We start from the raw sequence: 18,889 nt of genomic DNA on the forward strand, positions 1-18,889 counted from the left end.
TAGTTAACTAAATTGGTTGAAGTGCGCACGCACGTGCACACGCACACACCCACACATAAGCACACAACCCCCTCCAACCTAATCCCAGATGGGCTTGTAGGAATGCAGAATGAACCTGAGAGTAGACAGTCACTTTACTCCTCTGCTCTGTTAAACTGAAGCCTGAGGGCCTAGTATTCGACCTACATCTGACTGTTTACACCCACAGTATACACACACACATATAACAGCATACAAAGCAAAGCTGTGAATCATATTAATGCTGATAATATGTGAGATAAAATTATGTACTGTACACATTGTACCATTGTTTCTCAAAGTGACTTTTAGTATCCGTGTGCCTTGACAAAGTCATTACAATTCCTTTATCAGCCTGTGTGACCTATTTCATACAGTATCAATAACATCATGTTCAGTGAACAAGATATTTCTTCTCAAAGAGGACACATTCTGTGCACTGCAAGTGCACTCCATATTGCATAGTGGCATGAACTATATTTGTAATTTTATGTATTTTTTGGTAGATTGTTAATATAACTTCTACAATTGGGGTGGTTGTATTTTGTCCCCCTGCTCTTCTATTGAGACATGGAGAGCGTGTCAAAAGTCATGTCTCACCTAGACACAGGATCTGACACGAAATTTGACCAAATGGTCAAGATTCAATTCATCCCCCAAGCAGACAGGCTCTATTAGATCATTGGTAAAAAATGTTAAGTTACATAGTGCAGCTTTAAGGAAAGAATAGACTACTAGTAGACCAGTGTTTCTTCTCAATGTGGGTCCTTGAGGGGGTTCCAGGAGGTCCCCAGCTAAATGACCGATAGTTAGAAACCAAATTAACCCTTATGGGTCTGTATTGCAGAGTGTATAGGCCTACAAATGGACCCTAACAGTCCTCAAAGTATACTGACAAGTGTGTATTTGGCCAATTTGCCAATACTTTTAATAAAGTATTAAATGGGGCCACATGGTATAATGCATAACAAACTTTGCGTCACTGTAATGAAAAAGGTCGAATACAACTAAAATAGACATACACTTGGGAAACAGTAAACCCCAAGTGATGACTGTCAACTCCTTTACAGTCTTGGTCATATACAGTAAATAATATAATAATATTAAGCTAGTAAGCTTATTATTGCTTACACACCACGTTGTCAGTGTTTAAAGAAGTAGGCCATTACTCTGACTTAAAGGACCATTTCACCTCTGGGACAAACAGATCTTATTTTATTGTTGTTTTGGACATGATCAACACAATCCTGAGTTGTTTTCTGTGTTCAATCTGTGTTTTTAGATATTTTAGTATTTCAGCATGCTACAAAGCATCATATAATGCAAAGGTGCTGTGATACATTTGTGATATATAAAGGTGCTGTGATATATTTTATTCAAATAAAGTGTTATTAGCTCTGCATTCTGATAGTAATCAATGCTCGTGTTTGCTCAGGGTCTCCCTGTCTCTCCTTACTCTTTCAGTATGGGATATCAATTATGAAGTGATGAAATTACTTCATTACTTAATTATTAGCAGATACATTTGGAAATGGAACAGTATCAACTTTATCTCCTTATTGGATGTAATTGTGTTTTGTATTTTCTGTTTACTATAGAGCTGGAGACGGAGAGAACACCATTATGGAACACATACTCTAGTAATGAGTATCCCACAATAAGATATAGCTTTAACTAGCTTTAACTATCTTTAACTAAAACAGATACTTTACAACACCTTTTTAATAACATGTCGTGGACAATAATTACAGTCTGTTCGCCCAACTGGGACACCGCCCAACTGGGATTTTCCCGCGCCATATCATAGAAGTAGGCCACACCTTTCAATATAATTACAGATATGTAATGTGATCAATAAAAATCTTATATTGACGGTTGACCTGAGGCTGAGAATACTTCTGAATGATCATTAACCAACTACTGGAATTCTATGTGAAATCAGACACAATATTATTGGTTACTAGTACTAAAATGGCATTTGTTCCTCTTGAGTGTCCTTTTTTCTTTTTACAAAATAAATCATATTGAATTTTGTATTAAACATCAGTTTCAGGCCTCTAATGAAAAAAAAAGACCACACAACAGCTACTTTGTGTTTGTGATACATTTATCTTGCTTGCTATAAAATATTTAACCAGCAGAGGGCAAACATAAACAGTGATTTAATGTAAATTACAATTTACAATTAAGGCATTTAGTAGACTATAGGAATGTATAAAGATCTGTGATCAAATAGATTGAACAAACATGAAAAAAGAGGCATGTCATCAAGATAACAAATACCCTTCTCTCATTTAAAAAGAGTAATTTAAAACAGTGTGTAACTGGAGTCCACCTATGACAACAGTCAATAGCAGCTTAATGAACAATCAGCAGATATATGAAGAAGGAAAATACTGTATCTACGTAGATCTGAGAGTAACTTCCCTTGGTTCTCCAGCAGTAGTTTTAATCATCTCATTTCACAACACTGCCAACACAGCTTTTCAGATTCAGGGTTTTGGTTTGAGGTCTGACAAGCATTCATAGTATTGGTAGAGAAGGTTGCCATGATGACAACCACTACAGTAAAAACTCCATAAATTACCTATTGGGTGAAATAATACTGGATTAACAAATTTGATTACCCAGAATAGATAATCAGTAATGAGATCTCTCGCTAACCTTTTGCTCTAGTAGTCTGACAATAATAGTTCTAAAAGTAGAGAGAAGAGACAATTAACAATTATTTGAAAGGGGTTGAAAAGTAAAAGCCCTGCATTCCGTTGGTGAATTTATCTGAGTGTCAGATGAAAAAACAAACAAAAGTATGTTGATTTAAAACCCAGAGCCACCAGTGACAGCTGAGAGGGTCTGTGTGGCTACAGAGCGCAGGCCAAAGGTGGGTACTGAGAGAGGTGTGAGCAGGAACAGCTGGTGCTGTAGTGTCTGCATACTGTAGCATTTACACTCCTCTGTGATTAGGTAGCACTGCAGTGGCTGGTGGGAGAAGCCATGGGCAAACTCTTCATGTAGAGCGTTTCCTCTCTGGGCTTTCTCTTCGGGGGAAACACACGGGGTCTCCTCCTGGCTGAAGTAGCGTGCGGTGGTGAAGGTGAAGAACAGCCTCAGAAGTTCCCAGCAGCGGGCTTTGGAGGGCAAAGGCGATTCACTGGATGGAGGGTTAGCAGAGGCCTGTACACAGGAGACAGAGCGCCGTGTTTCACGGTTGATGACAATGAGTGCCAGGACGTCGGGGCGGAGGGATACAGAGCTTGGCAAGCAGCGCTCGCCGACAGCCAGGCAACTTCTCAGTGTCTCCACCAGAGGAGACCAGAAATGCCCAACCAGCTCCCTCTCAGCCCTGTGCAGCGAGGGAGTGGGGCCACACAGCACGCACACATCGACACCTAAAAGCAGCTGGAAGCGGAGCAGGCGGTGGGCCACGGTGGGGCTGCCATGGGGAAGAAATACAGGGTAGTCACAAGAGGCAGATCCAGACATGGAGAGAAACCGCAGCAGAGCAGATAGTAGCACTACTTCCTGTGGTGCCAGGAGCCACCACTTCTCTGTGGCAACGGCAATGCGCCCATGGACCATGAGGCATCCAAACTCGCTGTCTGCAGCCTGTGTGAAGTTCTCCAGAGCCTCCTGTAGCAGGGCAGGGTTAGGAGGTAGTAGGCAGTCAGCACAGTGCGTCAGACTCCCCATAATGCCCTCCTGCCTCCCCTCCAATAGTTGATCGATGAGGCCAAAGCAGGAACGGAGGTCCCTCTTCAGCCGCTCCACATTCCTGATGTTCACCAGCTCATCCTGACCCAGAACCAGCACCATGCAGCTCCACACGTTCTCCAACAGCCGACGCCAATGGAGATCCTCCTCCTCCTTACTGTCAAGTCCTCTGCCTCCTCCAAGTTGCTGTCCCTTCACCGCAATAAGTATCACACTATCATGGAACACTCTCCACACAACTTTACCTCCATGGTCAGTCTCACAGCTGGACAATACCACGCCCTGTCCAACTCCAAACATATGAACGCCATTCAGAGAACCAATGACGGAGAAGGGAAGCTGTTTAGAGGCTCCTCGGGTAAAAAGTGGAACCCCGCTGTTGGCTGTGAGGCAGAGAAGCTGCACTGATCCATCCTGTAGCATCATCCTGCTAGTGGACGTCAAACTGTTGCTAACGTTAGATTATCTGCTTCCGACGTTATCGGGATACGTAACGCCTAGCTAATAACGTTAGCTAAATGATAGGAACACCATTCAGATTTGTTTACGAGCATCGTGTCCTTACTTACCAGACGTCAAGTATACAGATGAGACACATGTCATTGGCTACAACGTCTGTACATTATGTTGGAAATTGCACAACTTCTGCGTCCATGGTGCTACACGGAGCAGGCTGGACGTTCAATTTAGTGCTACTTTTTGCAGGCTCATTTATTTTCTAAGCTAAAGTTAACTATATCTTTCTCCGCGAAAGGATACAAATAGCGGTTTCCACAGCAACAGCAATGCAGCAACTCCATGAGCAACTCAGTCCCATTCAAGTTTTAACATTTTGTTTTTTTCCGGTTTACTTAAATCTCGCGAGAAGTCGAGAACCAATCACATGCCCACCATACAACTCACGTGACTGATTTATTTGTACACTGCAAGTTACGGCCTATAAATAAAGCTTTTATGATATGAGGATTGAAGACTAATTTCCAAGGCGAAGGGTGGGAAGAGAAATGAAGTGCAAATGAACTGGGAAGAAAAAGTAATATTCTAATTTGACTTTAATAGAAATACAAATTTTATAGTTACTCAATTTGATTACTTCATCTTTACTTAGAATTAAAGGTATTTTAACGCTATATTAAAAACGTTTTACATTACCTTTGTGTATAAAATGTGCTATAAACGTCCCTCGCCAAGAATATCATTGTAGCTACTTAAGATAAGATATATAAGAATATCCTTGTAGAAGATGATTAGTGTTCACTTCAAAATTACTCATGTACAAAGGTTCTAGCGGCTAGAATCTAGCCTATAGATCTACTAGGTTGAAGTTGAACTAATGATGAAAGGATCAATATGGTATTTTGACATAACAGCCTATCCCTCTCTGATTGAGTGACGCTTCAATATGTGGTGGCAATCTTTTCAGTAAGCTTTCTCAATGTCTGAAATTTGAAAAAGTTTCAAAACAAACTTGAACGGAATATCCTCCAGATGGTGTCATAACACCATAGGCCTACTTCTACTTGTAGGCTACTCAAAATATAGTAGTCTAGTACTATAATTATTTACAAAAGTACAACATAAGACTTCTATCTAATCTATACTAATCCAAGTACCTGGAAAAAAGCTACTCAATTACTTTCCTACAATACATGTAACTTTATTTTCCACCCCTGGAAAAACACATTGACACAAATTGAAAAAGAGAGAGAATACAGGTGTGTGACATGGTGGATTTCAAAATAGGAATACAGTGCATTAAGGAAACAAATCCTCATGGAATTTAACAATACATGTAATTATTTTAAACTCAGGTAAATAGAAATAGAAATCCCACACTTAATGTCCTACAAACACCTTGACCTATAACTCATGAGATGATTATAATTTGTTTTATCCTTTATGCATATTAAAATATAAATACACTTTTATAACTTATCCAGAGATGTTCACATGCCATGTTGTCAAATGATTAACTAATGACAAAATACTATTAAAATGAAAAGTATAAAATACAGAGTGCAAAATACAGTTATTCAACTCTGATAGTTCTTTGATGCCATTGGCCATAGAACAACAAACAAAACATTTGAGTAGTGAAGAATGTATTTTAATCATTAAATACAAAAAGTCAAGAACAGTGATGACTAAAATAGAACCATATAGAAAAGGCACAATAATTTACTTGAAAATCACACTGTGCCATGAAAAATAAAAATTGTCTCCTTTCCGCTAATGTGGCTGAAAATAGATGGCATCTTTCTGACATGTTCTACACTCCAGAGATTTTGTGGCAGTATAATGGCTTCTCATGAGGAGCAGTGTTGAGGTCAATTTTCCCTGTAGCATCAAAACGAAGGCCTGCAGGACAAGTAAAAAAAAACATGTTCTGTATCAGAAATTACTTAGACATGAGATAAAAAAGCAATAGTTACTAGAAAGTAAACCTCCTATAGCAGGGGCAGGCATTGACACTAAGGCTTACCCACCGGGCAAGTGCTCATTTGAGAGGGGACACAACCGTCTATAAACACAACACCAGATATCTGTCTAACTCTAAACACATGAACGTGGCCAGCGCGCTCTGTCTTCTGGTCTGGAATGTAACAAGTGAGAAACCATAGACATATTTAATCATAGCTATGTACTGTAGGTATTTGGATTTGGAGGTATTGAGGTATGACATTTTGTAGCGCACAGCCCCAGAAAGTAAAGAAACAAGTGTTAAATTGAGTGGACCCCTTAGTTGAGAGAGAGAGATGAAGCAGGGACCCCCACAACCTTTTCATAGATTCCACATAGTTTCATCGTTTGACAGCACAATCATCAGTGTATTTTGGATTCATGTCAATTTGTGTTTTCAGATATTTTACCACTTGAACTGTCAGTACTTAATAAACTTGACCTTTCACTCTGTACTTAGTCTGCTCTTTTTTCCCTCTACACCGAAGCTTTTTGCTAAAATCTTTTGGCTTAAGTTCTCAGAATATGGACACTAGGGTTCAAGTGGTTAATATAAAAAAGGAGAAAAGGTTTCTATAACAAAGATTTTAAGGTAGTAGTAACTGTAGTAACTTTGAGGACCCCCTAGGGGTCCCGGACCCCCTGTTGAAGGCCTATGTGTGCCAGTCAGTTAATAGGAGTGTGAAGGCAGTGACAATGTGTTATTAATTGTGTACTGTTTAATTAAGCTTTAACCTTGTAAGGATATTTGAGTCTATAACTGTTTAAACATTTCACATGTCCAATCAATTTTAATTTCCAAAATAGTCAATCAAGGCTCTGCTGATGCCAGACAAAATTACACCTTTGATTGTTGCCATTCTGAAGTATGGAGTTACAGAAGAATGCCTTCAGACAGTTATAGTCGCATTATGTCATCTCACCCACTAACCTCTAATTCTTAACAGCTTTTTTTCTCCTTTACAAATCCTCCAAAAACTCAAAGAGTTACATACAAACAAGAGTTACATACAATTTGCTTATGCTGTATAGTGGTTAGAACTTAGAAGAGGTGAACCTACTCACCAATGAATGCTGTCAGTGGTTTCATAAGAAGGAGCAGACCTTCTGCTGCCTGAAAGGATTAGTGCTGGACGAAACACCCGTGAGAAGGGGGTCCTGGACCGCATTCTGCATGCAGAACTGTTGGAGATCTGCAGCTGCCTGGGAGACCTGGGCACACAATCCAGACCACATCGTCACAAAAACGTAAGCCATGTATCCGCCAAGTCCAGGGAGGTTTCACATTCAAACGATAATTGTGGTAAATCTCTGACATCATATAAATCATAAATGGGTGTCATTTTCTACCAGTGACCCCAAATGCCGGTCCCTACACACCTCTCACAATGACACAAGCACCGGACACTACAGAAATGTACACAAATACATACAGTATACCATACAGAACGTTCAAGTGTGGGCACCTCAATGTTAAATTGTATAGCCTATATTTATTACATTTATGTAAAAACAATTCTGAAGTATACATAATTTGAACATACTTGAACATTTGACATTCAAGGCCCAATATTTATTTATACTATAGTCCGGGAGCCGTGGGGGTGAACGTGGAATCGGCTGATAAAGTTTTTTTCTCAACTGATTCTTGTAGCTTGGGGTCACCTCTTAAGGATTCAAGATGATGACCAGTGATATCCATTGAGCATTTTTTATTATTAACCCCTTAATGCCTGAAACACAAGAAATCAACCCAGGAGGAAAATACCCAGAAAAAAAATTTTTTTTCTGGGTATTTAAGGAGGATCTGAGGGGTCTAACTAGGGGTTTGTCATGATGCTGAATCCATTGCAGGCATTTGTTTTGCACAAAAAACATTCCGTGGGCTAGAAATGGCCTCAGAAAACAATACCGTATGGGTGAGTATTCATGTTAGTCGGAGGCCTTAGGGTCTTTTTTCTCGTGCTAATCAGTCTAAAAGTGCAAAATCTTGCACAGATGTAGCTCAGGGCATGCTCTAATGATTTAGCTAGGGCGCCCGAGTCGGCGACCTTCGGGGTCACCACAGCACCCACAAAACTCTGACTCATCACTTTTCATCACTAAAGTCGATGGGAGCCCAACTTGATTTGGCCGCTGTGGCGACCCCGAATGTCGCAGACTCGGGCACCCTAGCTAAATCATTAGAGCATGCCCTGAGCTACATCTGTGCAAAATTTTGCACTTTTAGACTGATTAGCACGAGAAAAAAAACCCTAAGGCCTCAGACTAACATGAATACTCACCCATACGTGTATTGTTTTCTGAGGCCATTTCTAGCCCACGGAATGTTTTTTGTGCAAAACAAATGCCTGCAATGGATTCAGCATCATGACAAACCCCTAGTTGGACCCCTCAGATCCTCCTTAAATACCCAGAAAAAATCTTTTTCTGGGTATTTTCCTCCTGTGTGGATTTCTTGTGTTTCAGGCATTAAGGGGTTAATAATAAAAAATGCTCAATGGATATCGCTGGTCATCGTCTTGAATCCTTAAGAGGTGACCCCAAGCTACAAGAATCAGTTGAGAAAAAAACTTTATCAGCCGATTCCACGTTCAGCCAAAAATCACCATTTGGCTGCCGGACTACTACTACTAGTACAAATTGTGAAAAGACCTGTGGCTGGCAAGTCAATATTAATAGCTTTAGGTCTAATAAAGATGTGTAGTATTTCCAAATTATTTTTAAACATTGTTACCCACAATGTTTATGTTCACTCTTCCTACATCCGTTTTGATTGATTTAATACTCAGAATTGCATAGGAAAGGGTGAGGAACAGTGAGTACAGTTCACTAATACCAACTATCACAAGAAAGCTTTTGGGTTCGTTTAAATTGGGGTCCCTTTTACTCAATTCATACAGGTTACACATTTGTTGGGGGGCATATTTGTTGGAGAGTGAGTAACTAAAACCAAATACTTTTTCGGTTTATGATGCGAATCATGCGATGTAACAACAAAAATCTAATCTAATCGGTACCAACATTTATTTGAGCTTAATATAAAGGGTGGGACCATGTGCAGTTTGGGCTTTACATGAACTGCACCGTGTAATGACTAATCGTATTAAAGCTTTATAAAACGTGGTTTTGTCAAGAGTTCCACGCCCTTCTCTGCATTTTCACGTTAGCGCTAGTCAGCTAACACAGGTTAGCTCATCTGATGGATTTTCTCCACACTTCTAGGAAAGACGTGTATTACCTTCACTCTGTTTATGTTCGCCTCAAAGCGGAGCTGCTGTACAATTTTCTTCATGGCTACCAGATTTGAGCTCGACATTTTTCACTATCTTCTTAGAAAAATAATTCCTGTGCTGCGATTACTGTTGATGGATGAGGAGACAAAAGCAAAGATGATGACATCCGGATTCCGGTTCATTTGCAGCGAGAAATTGTAATCTTTCTTTTACCCCAATAGGGGGCAACAAAGCGTGAAAACAGGCCAAATACATAAAAGCATGACATGTATTGCATTACATGTATTGCACAGTAAAGACACTACAAGTCCATTGTAGGTAGCGCAACATAATTTTTTTATGTAAACTTTATTAAAATAATTTCTCTGGAGTGGATAAAAAAACATTCAATAGCTGTTCTTGTTCAAGAAGGAGAAACATCTAAATTAAGAGCTTTCAGACTCCATCTTAAATCTGCTCTACTTTGCCTAAACATCAATACATCAAAAACAAACATTTCATACAATAAAACAAACATTTCTCAATGACTGTTGATAAAAATTCTGCAATAATAGTTGGCGGTCTCCTGAGGCAGTTATCAAACAGGGATTGTCATCCAAATGATAGTAGAGTCCATAGCAAGGCACTAGAGATGGTCTTCAGGTATGTCCTTTGTTGGAGGACGAATATAAAGTTTGTGCATCAATTTCAGCAAGTATCTGCATCCTCAAATACTTTGGGCTCCTGGCAGCTCTCTCGTGAGGAATTCTTGGGCTCCTGGCAGCTCTCTCGTGAGGAATTCTTGGACAATCTATAAGAAAGTATAAGAGAGCCTGTATGAATATTGAGTAGCTAACCCCAACCCCAAAATGACTTTTTGGAGCTGTGTGAAGCACAGGCTCCCTATACGTGGCTGTGTGGGTGTGTCTGTGTGTGTATGTAGCCTGAACTTCCTAAACTTCGGCACGCCACTAGTCCCACAGTTTTGCCACCACACACTCGCGCCATATGTCAAATCGACCGGCTTACTCGGGAATCGTGGGCTATTACTTTTCTAAGAGAAAGGTTCTATAGTTTAATTGATATTAATTTATTAGTGAATTAATTTTCCCCATTGACTTATAATGGGAATCGCAAAAACTCACCTTCAATTATTTGTCTCTCGCAAACCATAGGGGCTAGAGTTTCAAGACTTGGAGAGGAGGTTCATAATGATTTCAAGGATTAAATGAAAAATAATTGTGTCATTTGGCCGCATGGTGGCGCCATAACACCCCACTTTACGTTTTGGCCTGTAACTCTTGAACCGTAGGTCGGAAAATTAAAAATATTTTTTCCCTGGATTCCTTGGGCCATGACGCATCTCCCCATATAGGCCACGCCCATTTGCGCCATGATAGATTGTCCGCCATCTTGAATTTTCTCCAAAACACACTTTTTGCTCCTTTTCCTACATATTTTCTTCAAATGTCACAAAAATCAGTACACATGATCCACACACACACACACACACACACACACACAGGTGTGATTTTTTCTATTATTACTCATGCCATAGCCTCGGAAACCCAGTCTTTACTCATGCCATGGAGACTTGAGTTCAATAATATTTTTTGTTCTTTGTCATATTCCTAAGACAAAAATGTGATTACAATAGATTTACCCCATTGATTCCGTAGGGGACCCAAATGCATTCGGGTCCCCATCTGGAATCATGGGGGTAAATTTACTATAATCAAACTTTTGTCTAAGGAATGTGACAAAATACAAAAATAAAATATATATATATATATATATATATAATATATATGATTGAACGCAAGTCTCCATGGCATGAGTAATCAATAGGGAAAAAAAAAGAACAACATTTTGGGGTGAACTACTCCTTTAAGCCATAACAACATCCTCATTCATTTCATTATCTGAGAAAAAAAGAAAACATTGTACCTTCTGTCTGGTAGGAGTTTTAGTGTGCGGTAAAGTTCATTTGTGGAAGGAATGCCACCAGGAGTTCAATAATATTTTTTGTTCTTTGTCATATTCCTAAGACAAAAATGTGATTACAATAGATTTACCCCATTGATTCCGTAGGGGACCCAAATGCATTCGGGTCCCCATCTGGAATCATGGGGGTAAATTTACTATAATCAAACTTTTGTCTTAGGAATGTGACAAAATACAAAAAAAAAAATATATATATATATATATATATATATATATATATATATATATATATAATATATATGATTGAACGCAAGTCTCCATGGCATGAGTAATCAATAGGGAAAAAAAAGAACAACATTTTGGGGTGAACTACTCCTTTAAGCCATAACAACATCCTCATTCATTTCATTATCTGAGAAAAAAAGAAAACATTGTACCTTCTGTCTGGTAGGAGTTTTAGTGTGCGGTAAAGTTCATTTGTGGAAGGAATGCCACCAGGAGTTCAATAATATTTTTTGTTCTTTGTCATATTCCTAAGACAAAAATGTGATTACAATAGATTTACCCCATTGATTCCGTAGGGGACCCAAATGCATTCGGGTCCCCATCTGGAATCATGGGGGTAAATTTACTATAATCAAACTTTTGTCTTAGGAATGTGACAAAATACAAAAAAAAATAAAATAATAATATATATATATATATATATATATATATATATATATAATATTTATGATTGAACGCAAGTCTCCATGGCATGAGTAATCAATAGGGAAAAAAAAGAACAACATTTTGGGGTGAACTACTCCTTTAAGCCATAACAACATCCTCATTCATTTCATTATCTGAGAAAAAAAGAAAACATTGTACCTTCTGTCTGGTAGGAGTTTTAGTGTGCGGTAAAGTTCATTTGTGGAAGGAATGCCACCAGGAACACCGCTGCGATTACTTTTGGGAGTAGCGAGCAGGTATGTTGAAGTTGGAGACCCCCTCATCTCTGGTTCACTCCCTTTAAATGAAACCCAGGAAGAAAATTAATGCAATACATAATCAATTAGAACTGCACTCTTTTGAGGTGCCAACTTGCGACTTGTAGGTACTTGTGCGCCAGCAAGGTGCACCATGAAGTGCACTCACCACTAGCAATGCCAGATCACCAGGAATTGGCTGTTGATGAGGTTGCCAGAAATGCTGCTCCCTGATTGGGCTAAGGGCAGAGCATACGAGCGGAGTGGAGCGCGAGCGGTGCGGGGAGCGGAGCGAGCCGTTTTTTAGTTGAGCGTGAGCGAGCGACTTTTATAATGGGTCTGAGCGCCGACCCTCCTCCGCTCCGAGCCGATCCTGTTGGGGCCGCGCGCCGCATGTTTCCAACAAAACAGTGGCGAGTGGAAAGCTCTCCAAGTCTCCATCAAAGCCGAGGCTCACGTTAGCGCTACCAATTGTGTTGGGAACACACTGGCAAAGGAGAAAGTGTTTCGGACATGGTATCAAACTACTTTTTTGACTTTGATTGAAGGCCCTGAGGGGAGCGTGGAGCAAGCGTGGAGCGAGAAATGCGAAAATCAAGTTGAGCGACGGATCGGCGGGGAGCAGAGCGGCCCGGTGGCCGACCAGAGCGACAAGCGAGTGGGACAAGAGCCCTCTCGAGCCGCTTTTGTCATCGCTCTACTCCGCTCTTGTGCTCTGGCTAAGGGCTAAAACACTGCGGTTGATGACGTTGCCAGAAATGCTGGTCCCTGATTGGGCTAAAAACACTGCTACCTAGATACGCAACCTAACAGTACTTGCACACTCTGCTGGCACAAGTAACTACTGTTTGTTTATGGGCTCTAAATGGTTTAGCTCTAGAATACATGAAAGACCTGCTCACTGCCTGTAAACCAATCAGATACTGGACTCCTAACTATAAGTTTAAAATCTGGTTAAGGTGCATTTTGGTATTATGGTCCTCAGGACTTTGGTCAGTGTGTGTGTGTCTATATGTAATAAATGATTGCAATTTGTGAATGGGTTTTATAAAGCTGCAATTTTATATGGGAGTGGGAGGTTGAAGTTTTACTGCAATTTGTATTTTACATTTATGCATTTTGTACTGTGTAATATACAAAAATTAAAGTGCCGTTTGCGTTTATACAGTACATATATACAGTAAATTCTTCTAATTGCATGTTCCATTTTATGGGATACATGTTTTTGTGGGTTCCATTTTTGGAATACAATGTATGGTATATCATTGCCTTGGACATCAGGAAGACTAGCAGGAGCAGGGCATTGTCAGCTAGATCTTTTAATAAACAAACTACTTACTGATTGATATGGCACTTTGAGATGAGAAAGAGAAAGAACTCTTGTGGTCCACAAATGGAGTTATATTCAAAAACTGGTTCCTAAGCCAGGACGCCCGGTCCTCTTCAAAGGCTTTTTTCTGTAAAACAAAAGGATGAAAGTAAAGTCGTGTTGGTACAGCATTTTCAAAAATCGTCAGTTTTAAGATTCTCTTGACATGCACCAATAGTGATAAATCTGAGTGTATAGAAGAGTATAGAATAAAAGACTTGAGCAGTAGTTCACCGCCAAAATGAGTTTAATAATATTTTTTGGTTTGTCGCATTCCTAAGACTACATGTATTACAATAAATGTACAACAAATGTACCCCCATTGATTCCAGCTGGGGACCCAAATGCATTTGAGTTTGAGTCTCCATCCGGAATCAATGGGGGTAAATTTACTATAATACATTTCTTCATCTTAGGAATGTGAAATATACAAAAGAAAATATTTTTGAACTCAAGTCTTCATGGCATGAGTAATCAAGGAAAAAAGTAATTTTGGGGGTGAACTACTCCTTTAACATACCTCACGACCGAGGCGGATAGCAGCATCGGTGAAGTTCTTCCTCTCCCTTTCAAAGTTCCTCTTCTCCCCATCAAAGAGATGCCACTCCTCCTTGAGTCGTTCCTTTTCTTCCAGTGTATATCCATCATTGAGAATAGCTGCGGTCTCATCATCAATTGATGAGTTGAGCTGCTGCTGCTCGGACAGACAAACACAAGCATAGTTGTTTCATTGTTACAGTTGAGCACTAGTTCTAAAGTGGGGGTCTTTTAGGTGGGTCCACTCCAAGGGTTACCAGGAAAACAGTTTAAAAACTCAAGCCCCATTTTATTTTATAGCTATTCAAAACACTCAAGCCCCATTTTATTTTATAGCTATTCAAAATAGATCTACAAGCTCAGAACATGCTGTTGAAACTTTGACAAATCACGCCATATGTCCCTGGCACAAAACCTTTTCTAATGGGGGTATTGACATGGAACATATCTGAGAACCACTGCACTAGAGGGCCTAACCTGGAGAAGCAGCTGCTGGGTGTGAATAAAGTCTTTGCACTGCTGCACTTCCATCCTCATTCTCTCCATCTCCTGCTCATGGAGCTCTCTGGGAACCACATCTCTACTCGGTTGCTGCTGAGTCTGAACTAGAGAGACTAAGGAAAGGAAAATATACAAAAGGTTAATAATGGGGTTGGATGGGGCAGTTGGGGTTAAGCATCACTCAACACATGCCTGTGACATTCTGCCTCCCAGGTGGGCACTCTACCAATTCAGCTAGAGCTGCCCCAAGTAAAAAAAAAAAAAAAAAAAAGAATGTTGGTTTATTGTGCAACAACACTGCAGTACCTTGGTTGTCTAATCTCTCCATGTGGTTCTTCAGTCTTCTCCACTGCTGGCGGATGCTGTTTGTGAGCTGCTCCCTAGCAAGTTCACAGGATTGGTCCAGGGTCTCTCTGCTGGAGTCACCTGCCTCTTCCTCCCGGTCAGAACCCACCTGAGGGCACCAGCAAAAAGCAGCTTAAAGTTATTTGAACGCAGACAAACTATTTGAACTTTACAGCAGACATTGCAAAGACACATTTTGGGGAAGCTCATTATACATTTCCAACAGGATTTTACATTCAGAGAATCTGATTACAAAAAAAAGGTACACTACAGTGCAACCCAGGGCAAAACAAATGCATATGGAATGCTTATACAATTGTAAGCTTCAAATTACTGAAACGTTGACTCGTTACAGATTATATTAGTGCACTGCCCATAATACACTGCAACAGACAAGTGATAGCACTGACAGCACAGCAATAACTGCATTTCTTTAAAAAATAGGACATTGAGAAACCTGTTCAAGACTGTCCTCAGCGTGAGCTCCAGTGGAGCGCCGCCGTGGCCCTAGGATGGACATCATCTCCCGCTTCATCTGCTGGAGGACTTTCTTCAGCTCAGCATTCTCCAACATTAGAGACATCTGCCGTGCCTCGTGGTCATTTAGCAGAGTTTTGAACATCTGGGCCTCGTGACTGGAGAAGGAATTCAAAGACAATGTTGATCAATGCTATGCAGTCTTAAAAAGAAAAAAAAATTACAAATTCTGTCTGATAATGTCTGTCTGGATCTGTAATGAAACCTCCGCTGATGAATAAAAACAAGAAAATAAGCACACTAGGGTTCATATACAGTTAGCCCAGCCCCTACCCTCAGAATAAGCACACTAGGTTTCATGTGGTTAGTCATATGATCGACTATACATTGTCACACAACTACCTTGGTCCTGCTTTTGGTGACTTCCACTGGCTTCTTTTGCCATCTGACCGTCCCAAGTAATTCAAGACGTCAATAGCTGTTGGGAGAGTAAGGTCAAAATGATTATTCCACCACACATTTCTAGACGGGAAAAGACAAAGCACCCCCTCCCCCCCCCCCAAAGAAAGAAGGATGTGCATTTACCCAGTTTCTTATCTTTTCTGTCAACCAGTAACTGATTCAGACGCTCTTTAAGTTTTGTGCACTCCCTCTCTTTCCTCTTGGCATCATGGGTGTACTGAGTTGCACGGCTAGCTATGACACTCTGGAGTTTCAGAACCTGTGCAGAATGCAAAATATAAACGGTCATATGTATCCGCCAAGAAGGGGGGGGAAAAAAAATACAGTGCCTTGGTGAAGTTAAGACAAATAAAACTTCACCTCATCCTTCTCCGTTTTAAGGCAGCTCTGCAAAGTCTTCAATTTGAGCTGTAATTGCCTCTTTGACTCATAAAGACCTGATGTCTCCCTTTTGGACAGTTCCAACTGATCCTGGGAGGGGAATGTACATGTACAAAGCCCTATTGTGAGCCCAACGTCAAACAAGCTTTCAGGGCTTTTGACCCAGCAGTAACATTCACATGACAGGCCATTCAAAGAAAATATGTACAGCACATGAAAAAAAGATGCAGCAGCACAAGTTTTGAAATGCTGTATTAAGATAGCATGACTTACCTTGAGTCTGGAGTTGCTGAGCTGCAGTTGTTCGAGTGTACTTGACATTTTTAGATTTTCGCTTTCCAGTGCTTCTAGTGGTTGCTGGCTGCGTCTGTGTACCTGTAGCAGCTGGTAAATGGCATTCAGAGCTGGCACCGTGTTCAGACTGGCTCCCTCTGCTGAGCCAGCCCCATTCAGTGTGGCGGAGAGACCCAACACACCCATCTCCTGTCAAATAAAGGACAGGAAAATGCTTAAAGACATTTTAAATACACGTGTGTACACAAACCATATGCACACATTGGTACAATATGAAAGCCATTTCAAATTATTTGCATTGTGCATAACATACAAATGTATGACAATGGTATAAATCTTACCCGATTGATGTACGCGATGCATTGAGGAACATTCTCCTCTGTACAGAAGGCACTTACAATATTGTAGGCGCTTCTGGACAGGGACAGTGAGGAGTACATTGCTGCAAGATTGTTCTGTTTTGAGGGAGACATTGTCACTTGTGATATGCTGGACATCTCATGGTTTCCTGAACACAGAAAGACAAGTGACATAGATTACAAGTTCCTCACAACCCAATTTTTCCTCTGCAGAGGTTTGAACTAGGCTGTTGCTCTGAAAGGAGAACACAAATATAGGCCACGTCCCATGGCAAGTCGCACAAAAATATCACAAAGGTCTTTCTATTCCTGCACTACTCAGATGCCTACACATCACTGGCATATCTGCTTACCGAAAGACTGCTGTATTTGTGGAGGGAAGTCTCCCATTTCAATGGGTTAAACTGATGAGGTAATTAATTGTGTGAGATGGTTGGGATGATTAACATTCAAGCAGATCACAGGCTCCTGTCAGAAAAGAGACCTGAAATAAAGCAGCAAGCCATGCCATGACAGAGACCAGTCACCATCTGATCGGATTATGTACGAGTTGCAATTACATCGAGTTTGGATGGGGGTCAGACAATTTTATGTAAAAGGATTTTGGCAGCAAAGGTTTTAACTAAAGAGTAGTGCACAAAACTGCACATTTTCAACAACAAATAATTATTATAGTCTTTAAAAACGAGTCTGGGGAAACAAGATGAACCAGATTACACACCCACAAAAGACTAGTAGATTTATGTCAGTCGAAAAAAGGTGCACCTATACAGATTAGTTATTAACACGCCATTATGTAAAACAAACATGTTGACACTTTTTGCTTGACAAAACGGTAAAGTTTCCCCCCCCCCCCCAGCGATTAATGCCGCTGTAAACATTGCGAGCATGACACTGTGTGGGCATACAGGCTCCAAAAAGAACGCCTAATGTCTATACATATTATTGCGGTTAAAGAAGGTCAATGTCAGTGTCGAGTGTTCAGTTAGCGTGTGTTGTTGTCTCGTCTTCATTTTAACAACAGCTAACGTGATAGCAAGTTAATCCTGCATGATGACGTGCATGGTGACCTGTGTAGCAGACGTAGCTAAACATAAACGGAGATTGGAAACAGTAATTCAGCTCGAACATTCTACACAACGCCGTGTCTCCCACGAAAAGTTAAAAACCGTGCTAATTCTCCACTCGTTGGTTTAAATGTCACATGCAAATGTTTTACCTGGCTAGTTCACCTTCAACACGTACGGCCCAGGGAATATTGCGGTATCCTACGGCTGCGTACGTAGCACTGCTGGATTGCTGTCTGTGTGTGTGTGTGTGTGTGTGTGTGTGTGAATGTTTTAAAGTGAGACAGGAGGAATTATATCTGATGGCTTCAAACCAACCCTCACCGTCATTGGAGACCGCGTTGTCAAGCAACCAGTATCTGGCCCGTGCATTGGACGCGAACCTGCGCTCAGCTGGCCACTATCATGCAAATGAGAAGCGTCCAGGTGACTGCTGCTGCTGTCCCCTCACAGGCAAGGAATCACAGGATAGGAGAGGAGAGGCCACTGAAACAGTGAGGCAAAAAAAAAAAACTGGAGCCAAATGCATTGAAGGGCATATTATTACATTCAGGGATGCGTGGTGGTGGACAAAGTCATATGAATAAACTATCTCTGAATTATTGCTTTGTCAAATAATCAGTTTATTGATATCTAAAGAAGATATCTTTCAGTGAGCTCCACAAGAGCCGACCGATACCAAGAGGTGGCGCCAGAGTCAAAGTAAATATATAGGCCTACTAACAGGTCAGACGTTTCCTTATCAAGGACAGGTAATCCAATTTAGTTCAACATTCACATC

The 18,889-nt window shown here is 40.6% G+C and overlaps 3 protein-coding genes across 3 annotated transcripts; all 3 read right to left on the reverse strand.

The window, feature by feature from the left end:
• Positions 1 to 2,835: 2,835 nt before the first annotated feature.
• fuz (fuzzy planar cell polarity protein) lies at positions 2,836 to 4,155 on the reverse strand (the record flags this gene model as incomplete). Its single annotated transcript, XM_080725399.1, has 1 exon — positions 2,836 to 4,155. The coding sequence occupies one exon, from the start codon at positions 4,153 to 4,155 to the stop codon at positions 2,836 to 2,838; it is 1,320 nt and encodes a 439-aa protein (XP_080581525.1).
• Positions 4,156 to 5,456: 1,301 nt separating this feature from the next.
• On the reverse strand, positions 5,457 to 9,556 carry LOC308285697 (guanine nucleotide-binding protein G(I)/G(S)/G(O) subunit gamma-5-like). Its single transcript, XM_080726542.1, has 3 exons — positions 9,431 to 9,556; positions 7,255 to 7,401; positions 5,457 to 6,087 (listed from the first exon to the last, which is right to left on the reverse strand). Exons 1-2 carry the CDS (start codon positions 9,506 to 9,508, stop codon positions 7,276 to 7,278), a joined length of 204 nt encoding a protein of 67 aa, XP_080582668.1. The 5' UTR covers positions 9,509 to 9,556; the 3' UTR covers positions 5,457 to 6,087; positions 7,255 to 7,275.
• A 265-nt stretch (positions 9,557 to 9,821) lies between these two features.
• On the reverse strand, positions 9,822 to 18,362 carry ssx2ipa (synovial sarcoma, X breakpoint 2 interacting protein a). The gene is made up of 13 exons (XM_080726061.1): positions 18,261 to 18,362; positions 17,024 to 17,190; positions 16,662 to 16,871; positions 16,368 to 16,478; positions 16,131 to 16,266; positions 15,948 to 16,023; positions 15,526 to 15,703; positions 15,030 to 15,177; positions 14,700 to 14,836; positions 14,206 to 14,379; positions 13,656 to 13,773; positions 12,219 to 12,357; positions 9,822 to 10,215 (listed from the first exon to the last, which is right to left on the reverse strand). The coding sequence occupies exons 2-13, from the start codon at positions 17,177 to 17,179 to the stop codon at positions 10,113 to 10,115; spliced, it is 1,686 nt and encodes a 561-aa protein (XP_080582187.1). The 5' UTR covers positions 17,180 to 17,190; positions 18,261 to 18,362; the 3' UTR covers positions 9,822 to 10,112.
• Positions 18,363 to 18,889: the final 527 nt, after the last annotated feature.

Source organism: Nannobrachium achirus (genome assembly GCF_963921795.1).
Source record: "Nannobrachium achirus genome assembly, chromosome: 5".
Classification (NCBI taxonomy): Eukaryota; Metazoa; Chordata; class Actinopteri; order Myctophiformes; family Myctophidae; genus Nannobrachium; species Nannobrachium achirus.